General features: G+C 39.9%; 1 protein-coding gene across 1 annotated transcript; it reads left to right on the forward strand.

The window, feature by feature from the left end:
• Nucleotides 1-663: 663 nt before the first annotated feature.
• zgc:162816 (uncharacterized protein LOC571260 homolog) lies at nucleotides 664-8506 on the forward strand. The gene is made up of 8 exons (XM_035408309.1): nucleotides 664-794; nucleotides 3587-3739; nucleotides 4274-4554; nucleotides 5004-5184; nucleotides 5807-5928; nucleotides 6548-6737; nucleotides 6867-6972; nucleotides 7780-8506. Exons 2-8 carry the CDS (start codon nucleotides 3594-3596, stop codon nucleotides 7867-7869), a joined length of 1116 nt encoding a protein of 371 aa, XP_035264200.1. The 5' UTR covers nucleotides 664-794; nucleotides 3587-3593; the 3' UTR covers nucleotides 7870-8506.
• The last annotated feature ends 867 nt before the right edge of the window (nucleotides 8507-9373 follow it).

Here is a 9373-nt window from a genome sequence, read left to right on the forward strand (position 1 = left end):
TTGTTGTCACAGTAACCTACTACAAGACTTCACCACACATTTGCTGTGATTCATTATGGAGGACCAAAAATGCCTAAATTTAAAATAAATAAATGACTCAAAAAATGAATGAATCAACAAATAAATATAAACGCAAAAATAAATTCTATAGGTAACCTGTATTACAATGGGCTGAGTCTCGGGAACTGAAACTCCACTGCTACCTTTATCTTACGTTTAAAACCTTTAAAGACTACATTTAAAAATTTGACATTAAGACATACAGATCACAAATACAAAGACATTTTTGAGTAAAATCATATAAAACCTGTACGAACCACTCTGTCATTGCCCATCTTCCATCGTGGTCCGAAGATGCATCTCTTCAGACTAGACCTGGACGATCACTCCTGCAAACCTGCAGAACACTCTCAATCTAGGATCGTTCCTATTACTTGAATCCTTCTAATTTGTTCCTGTAGCACTTACACTTGTATCTCCACCCAGCACTTATATTGCACTGCTATCATTATCTTGATGTTGTAGCTCATCATCATGCCTCCTAGTTTAACTTACCATAACTTTCTGACCTAGCCTATGTTAACTGTGTTTAGTGGAAGTATCGTACCTTATCAGACCTCTATTTTGCTCCAATGACCCATGCACTTGTGCAGCGTTGTGCGCACGCGCAGAAATGTAGGCTACTTGGAATCTGACCGTGGGGCTGTAGCCACTGAACTCCAGGAGCGTACCATAAATGTAAATGCATCTGATACGTTAAGATTTCGTGAATGTTTTCTGAAGGCATTATCCAGGTAAGAATTGGAGTGCACACTCTGAAACATTAATCTTAACGGCGTTTTCTGCACTAAACTGATACAACCATGCATTGTCCACAGTATTCTTGAATAATTAGGTCATTTTTAAGATAAACCGCGGATGTAAAAAAACGTTTTTTGTGATGCTTTTAAAATGCACTACGGGTGCTGTCCGATACAATATTTGGGGCAAAGTTGAGTGTACCTATGTGAAAACGAGTTGTAATGTAGCCGGAACCGGAAAAAAACGGTTTATTTAGGGTCCCACCCCCTCTCTCCGCAGTCCGTTCGCCTGCGGTCTACAGTTTTGTCTGGGGAGTATGGCAAGCCCTTTTAACTTTTATTAGCGTGACCGGATTCACATTTCAGATATCTGTAATTCATTTATGACTGGTCAAGACGCTAATTTAAGATATGTTTTATCATTTTGACCAGTACGACTGAAGTTACTTTATGTTGTGTGGAACTTCCAATTAAAGATACCTCGATACAATTCAGTTTTGACTATCCAAAACTTGAATTCCAGATATGTCCATTTAATTATGAGTAGTCATAACTCAAATACGATAACGCCACATTCGTTCTGACTTGCCATGATTTCAATTAAAGATATCTTTAATTCCGCATTTCCGCGATTAAATATATCTAAGTGATCTTTTTGATATCTGAAACTGAGATATTACTAGTCAATTACAAGTGTGGATATCTTGAACTGGGGTTATTACTAGTCAAAACTAATGGGGAGATATCTTAAATTTGTTACGAGTTATTACTAGTCAAAAGTCATTTTAATACATCTACAAAGTTATGGATATCTTCAAAAGAGACGGTCACGGTATCATTTTGGAGATATTTTAAATGATCATTCTGACTAGTCAAAATGCAGTTGCTGCGGCCCGTGCGCGAAGACAGCTATTAACTAAATACAGATGTGTGCAACACGACTCTTTCGCCGTTTCTTACATTTTTTTCGAGAATAACCTCCGCCGTTTCTTCAACCAAAATGGTTCACACCTGGTTTTTCAAAAGATTACATTTATGTTACATTTTATTTGGCAAATGCTTTATCAAAAGCAATCTGTAATAAGTGCATACCAAAGGTCGTTGGAACAAATACAAAACAGATAAGGTACAATTCACAAAGTAGCAATCAGCTATGCAGAGCCATGGTCGTCGAGTCTAGTTCAAGCATAAACCAATATCCATTGCGAAGCCTAGTATCAGGGTCACATCATGCACAGGATATTTGACTAGGAGTAATTCTAATTCAGATATCAGAAAATATCCTTTTGACTTATCAAAGCGGAATTGCAGATATCTTTAATTATCATGGTATGTGTGAAGAGTCTAATGACGAGGTTTGTGATGTCATTATAGACATCTTAAAAGGTATATTTACTAGTCAAAATGTATTTGTAGATATCTTGAATCATCGTTCTTACTAGTCAAAATATAATTGCAGATATCTTGAGTTATCATTCTGCCTGGTCACATTGTAATTACCACAAGTCAAAATATATTTGTAGATACCTAAAATGTAATGGATAGTCAAGCAAAGCTACTGAATGTTAAAAGGGCTTGCCATACTGGTTGTAAGTTGTAACCGTGGACAGTTTTGCTTTGGCACAATAAAAATCATGTAAAGAGGGGTATCCCCCCCCCCCCCCCCGAACTGGGTGATGAAGGCTCCATTTGTCATCTGATTTAAAATAATAATAATTATAGACAAAAGTCTAGAATTTGTATTCAAAATTTTCATCAAATGCATCTGTTAGTGTTGTTTACACAGCACACAATATTTTGTTTTAAATTACAATTGATGCCTGAGTGAATTATTGTAATGAACCGTGGTGCATGAGACATCACAGTAAAAGAGTTGAGGCATCCTTTATTTTTGAACCTAACTAAAGCAAGCAACCTTGTAGCTGTCTAACTGTAGCAAGTAATACTACATTGGACACTAAATGATTTAATTCACTTTATTATAAAATGTCTTTACATAAATAAGCACTCTACACATGCAGATAAGAAAAAACCATACTACAGCGATGCATTTCAACCAACGCTGTCTCCTTCAGACAACCTTCTTTGCTTGTCTTTATCAAGGATATTTTATCATCTTTGGAGAGCACTGTATACCCACTGTGTACAGGAGGATTGCATTGTAGGTTATTGTAAATATGAAAGTACCAGAAACATCATTTCCGTGGCAAAAATGAAGGGCTAGGGATGGCAGCACTCACTAATGGTTAGGGAGCCTGCCTGGTTGTCGGTTTGACTCCAAGGTGGAGTGCTGCTGTCAGTTAAAATGGATTGTATAAGAAGCAACACTGTAGGTTGCTCCAGATAAATCTGTCCACTATAAATGTCACAACAATCGTGATCTTCTGGCACTTTCATATTGCACTTGTATCTTCAACTTGATGTCTTTGTTCTTTATCATATCTCTTATAATCATGTCTCGCTTCTAGCTTAAGACTTAGCCATGACTTTACTGGCTTAACCCGTGCTGTACTGTGCTCTGAACTATGTTTGATGTTCATGGCTCCAGATAGCTACAACTTTATGAGAATTGTACTTTATCCGACCTGTGTTTTTATATTCATTCTGATGACCTTCTGTATGCACTTATTGTTGTCGCTTTGAATAAAAGCGCCATATGTAATGTAATGTGATGGCTACATGGTGATAGTCAATAGGAACACACCATTTGGTGTCAATTGATGTAATTTTGGTTTTGGATTTTAACAGTCTTAAATGGTGTGATTTCTGAATTATATTCCTTGCAGTTGCACAATGGCGGGTAAATCCATCCAAGACCTTTTGACTCCTGCCTTAACAGTTGACCTCCTTAAGGTAAAGAGAAATGCTCAAGTGATGTTGGAGCGGTTCCAGAAGCTTGGTGTACAGCTACGCCCTCACATGAAAACCCATAAAACTTTGTAAGCCTGCTAATGCCTCATTGACACATGTATTATACTGTCATATAATGTGGTAATTTCATTGGCTAGCAGCTATTCCCACCCTTTACCCTTCTGCTGTCGTAGTACTGAAGCCCACCAGGTGTGGATTTAGTTAGGACTTAGATGAGACATCTCCTGGGAAAACTAATGTGCTGCTAAAAGGTGCGTTGGCCTGTAAGAGGCGCTGTTCCCTGTAGACCAAATAGAGAACCCAATGTCCCGGTACAGTGATGAGGACACTGTGCTGTAGAAGGTGATGTCCTTCAGAAGAGTTAAACCTAGGTCCTGGTCCTGACATCAACCCTGGTGTCCTGGCCAAATTCCCATAAAACTGTCTTTCTACATGGCTGCACAATCTCTCTTTCTCTACCCACATTGATTCTCCAGGTTGTCACCAGCTTGGTTAAATTTAAGATGACATTTTAAATAAATAAAATAACTGTAGTGATGGGAGGGAGGGAAACTGCTCATTTCGCTTGTTCCCCATTTTGTCTGTTATCATCCTGTTGCCAGAGAATGTGCGGACATCATGACCGCCGGCACCCGTCGGTGCATCGTGGTGTCCACTCTGGCCGAGGCATCCTTCTACGCCGACCACGGCTACGATGACATCCTGTACGCCTACCCCCTGCCGTTCGACAAGGTGGAGCGCTGTGCGGAACTCTCGGAGCGCCTCGCGCTATTCCACGTGTTGGTGGACAACAGCGCCGCCCTGGAGGAGCTGAAGAAGCGGCCTCTGAAGAGGGGCAAACTTTGGCACGTGTGGCTGAAGCTGGACTGTGCAAACGGGAGAGGTGAGGTCAGGTGGGCATGGTGTCTCTGGGTTGTCCATGGTCAATAAAATTGCTCTTTATTCACTCTATAGGAAAATGAAGTGTTCTTTCATATTGGGAGGTTTTTCCTGCTGTGCTTTTTGGGTCACTGCAGTCCAATGACAAGCACATGAACATACATAGTTGAGTGTTTAAATTAAATAAAAATATATGAATATTCATGATTGTGCCTAAAGAATATTTAGGCCTTTAAGGCACCTTAGTTGATTGAAATAGTTTGTTAGGATGTACTTTTCCTAAGTGATATTCCTTCTGTTTGCTACAGTATTTCGTTTTTTTTTTTTTTTTTTTAACAATATGAAGTACACTTCCTAGCTCCAATTAAACATAGAGCGCATTATCTTGTTTTACATGGTAGTAATGGGGTAAAATGTCTGCCGGGAGCTAAGTTGTCTGAAATTCTTTTCCAGCTGGAGTTCCCCACTCAGAGCCGGCTGCCTTGCAGCTCGCACAGGCCATATCTGAAAGTCCGGGCGTGGAGCTGACTGGGATCTACACCCACTGTGGAAACACCTACAACTGCTCTGGGGAAGAAGAAATCAGGGCTGTTGCTCAAGACACTACAACCTTCACCCTGCAGTTCATGGAGAAGTAAGGTCCCTGTCTGTGCCTGGTATAGTAATCACTGAAGTTTAAATTTAAATTATAAATTAAAATTGCTGCACTATTTTGCTTCCAAACTGGCATGTCGAGTTCAGGCAGTTATGCACTGTGTACTGATGGGCCATACAGCTCAGATGGAATCCAGAGCATGCCAGTACCAACTGTGTCCAGGAGCCCTATAGGGCAACAGATTCTGAGCCATAGCCCCACCCAAGCATCTGGCTGCCCCAGATGTCTCTGTTGCAGTCTTCTGGTGCACTAACTGCAATTCAGCTGATGAATTGCTGAGTAAAACTGAAATTGCAGCAAGGGTACAGTCCTCAATTATTCTTGTGAATTCCAAATTGAGGAGAAAACATTGGGAATAAAAATTTCTTATAAAAAGCAACACTGTTTAAATTGACAGAGAGATGTTCAAAATCTCAGATCAGAAATCTGCAGTGTCTAATACATGTTGGTCTCCTGACTCGGAATAAGTAGTCTAAATAAAATGGCAGCTTTCATTGATTGACATACTTGATATGTTTATTATCACATTATTACTTACCCATTATCCTGACTTTGCAGTTGTATGTCTATGTATGTACGCATATCTGTCTCTTTCTTTAAGACTGCAGGCAAATGGAATTCACTGCTCCAAGTCCAGCATTGGCTCCACCCCTTCCTGCAGCCAACCAGTCCCAGACATGGCAATGCTTAGTGAGGTGCATCCTGGGAACTATGTCTTCTATGGTGAGGAAAAAACTAAATTATGAGAATGTAGACCCTGACAAGTAACGTTACAAAGTGACCCTGTTGTGCATGGTTTCATAGAACACTACCCAGCACTGTCTATATCCATGCAAACTTTCAACCAAAGCACACCAGTATTCTGGGGGGGCAGTGTCAAAGCTGTTTTAAATCATTGTTTCAGTATTGTTTTTATTGTTTTAACAATATTGACACTGCACCCCAGAATACTGGCGGGCTGTGGTTGAGACTTGGCATGGTTATACGCAGTTGGTGTACTTCAGTATAAAGTAGCTTTCAGTGAAACAAGTCTGTGGATGTTCGTTAGTAACTGTGGCATTATATTTGGAAAGACTTTGCTGTTGCGTTTTTCGAATGTAAATTTTTGACACCATAAAAACTTGGTCCTGTAGAGGTCCATTCTATTATGGCAAGCTGCACTGAATCTCTAGAAAACTCATAAAATCTCAGCAAAATTACCTGGATGGATAGATAACACTCTAGGATGGATAAGAAACATAGCTTTATTTCATTTTTGAGTGAACTGCCTCTTTAACAGACATTTTAAAAACTGGTCAGACTGTTCTAGAATAGGATATTAAAGATGTTTGTTTGACTGTAGATGTCCAGCAGTCAATGATTGGCTCCTGTAAGCTGGAGGATGTGGCTGTCAGGGTGATTACCAGGGTCGTAGGCCACTACCCTCACAGGAACCAGATGTTGGTGGACTGTGGCTGGGCAGGGCTGAGTCTTGACAGCGGTGGCCACCTACCGACTGGATATGCAGTCATCGAGGGTCACCCTGATCTGAAGTAAGTATTCACCCATCTTATTTGAGTTATTGAGATTTTATGAAAGCTTTCCCCATCTTGTTTTATCTTTTGTAATGTGGCCATGTTATCAACTATGTAGTCACCGCCAAACCTGTCTTTTAACTCTAGGCTGCTGTCTATGACTCAAGAGCATGGGAGGGTAGAGCCAATCTCTGGGAAACTAGATTATGAGAAATTTCCACTTGGTTCCCTCCTCTCCCTCATTCCATATCATGTGAGTAGCCAGAGATTCCTGACAGAGATTCCTGGCAGTGTGGTGTCTCTTCTCTCAAAAACAGTTTTGATGAGTACAGAAAATACTGCTGACAGGGTGATTTTGACAGACTAACATATATCTGACAGACTAACATATATCTGAGAAGGTATAAAGTGATATTTTTACATCTCACAAGCTAGCAAGGTGACATCCCAGTACAGGTAGTAAAAAATGAAAACCCCAAGGTAAATGAGGGGCAGGTATATTCAAACCAGTAGCTAGAGTATCGGTGTGTCTCGCTTAAATAAATTTAGCAACTAGCAGTTGAACATGCATTGTGAATGAAAATGCTGGCCAGACCTGTTTAGCTGTAATTATTGCTAGCAAGAGGTGACTTTTCATTGAATGAGAAATGATTGTTGAGACTGGTGGAAACATTAGTTTCCAACCAAGACAGCTCCACTTGTTAATGTTTCACAAGCAACACTGACAGCAAAAGGCGGCAGAGACGGGGAGCACATTCTCCTGGATCACAGTTTCCTTGCACTTATTCTAACAGTCAAGAAAGTGATTTTGTAAACTACAAATGGCAGCCTGTGGTGATACTGGGATTGTTTAATTATATAATTCAAGTTTTTTGTTCATCACCTGTGTTTGACTGGCTAGCATGGTAATAGTCCTGTACTGTGTGACTGAAAGGCTGTTGGAGGGATTTTCCTGTGTGTTCAACAGGCTACATAGAGTAGTATACCAATATATTTAACCAGCTGCTATTCTTGTATGTGTTGAGAAGCTGAATGAGCGTTACTCCTCTGTGTCTGACAGGCATGTGCCACAGCTGTGATGCACCCTGTCTATTTCGTCCACTCGGACGGGGTGGTTGTGGACACATGGACACCCACTCGCGGCTGGTAAAAATAACCTGAACACAGACCATTCTACAACATCACCCCACTCTCCTACCCAAGTGTGCACTTATAGTAATCAGCTATGCATTCCGGGAAAATTACCCTTAAATGCAACATCTGATGTAATTTAGGAAGCATACAATGGATTTGTATTTGATTAGTAAGGTTTGCTCAGGCATGGTAAGAAACCTGTGTTCTTTATTGACATCAATGCTGTTCTGTAATGTATTTTGTTGATTTTATTGTATTTGCTTTTGCTGTATTATGTTTTCTCATTTTTGTGTTCAATTAGAGATTTTACAGTTCATTGTAGGCCAGGAGAAAATTAACTCTGGGAAAGAGCTCATTTTGATGCACTGACCGTGTCATGTAAGAGGCCCTAAATGCTGATTTATGAATTTTTAATACAGACAACCACTTTCTTAATTTTTTTGATGGAGCCCTGGCTGCTTATTTAGGACTAATTAAGAAAATGGATATGTCATGGACAATCACATTGTTGATAGACACTGTCACAGCAGTGACTGAGCATATCAAAGCTGGCTTTGTAATTCTGGTGGTAGAAGAAATGTTCCATGGAATGCTTCACGGTTTTGTAAACCTGTCAAAAGATTTGTTCTTAATAAATAGTTGAATTTATCTCAGTTTGTTGATATTGCTCATTGTAGTTCAGTGCTGTCTAGTTTTTTGGTTAAAGTTAACATACCTATCATGTTTGAGATTTTACCCCTTCTTAAAAAGACATTTCCTTTTCCATTTATTTGGTATGTTTGACTTGAATCGATTCTTTAAATTATATATATGCAGACATTTCATGCTAATTTCACTTGTGGCACATGCTGAAAATGATATTTTGAGTGGGAAGAGTGGTTTTGCTCATGTGATGGCTGAATGTTCTATTGCTTAAGCACTATAGAGCACTTAAGAGAGCACCTGAGCACTTTGGAGGGCACTATAGAGTGCACTATAGAGCATTTAAGCACTTAAGAATCTCACTGGATTTATATATTTTTTAAATGTATTCCAGCAGAAACCTTATGAAAATGTTGGGTAGACTTTATGGAATAATATAAAATTGACAAAAAATAGTATAATAGCCCACGGGACCTTTAAATTCTTTTATACAATGTCCAGTCCTGACATACTGTAAAGACCAGAGGTGGGCATCAAGGCCTGTATCTGGTTTTCATGCCAACTTCTGGCCTTAATTACTTAATTAGCCCTAACGTTTACGCCATCTGACATTTTAGCTATGTTTCTTTATGAGCGCATGAATGACAGGTGTTCCTACGTGAAATGTTTTACAGTGATCTAATCTACAGGTGAACCTGTGCTGGTGTATACAGCCAATTAGCTCATTTAGCCTGGGGGTGGAAACAAAAACCTGCATACAGAGCAGCCCTCCAGACTGGATCTCCCCGCCCCTGGTATAGACTCGGTGGGAGAACTAGAGGATTCCACTGGCTGACGAATAAGCACGAAGCGATACTGCAGTAACCAGAGAAGACAAA

This window comes from Anguilla anguilla, chromosome 3 (assembly GCF_013347855.1).
Source record: "Anguilla anguilla isolate fAngAng1 chromosome 3, fAngAng1.pri, whole genome shotgun sequence".
Taxonomy (NCBI): Eukaryota; Metazoa; Chordata; class Actinopteri; order Anguilliformes; family Anguillidae; genus Anguilla; species Anguilla anguilla.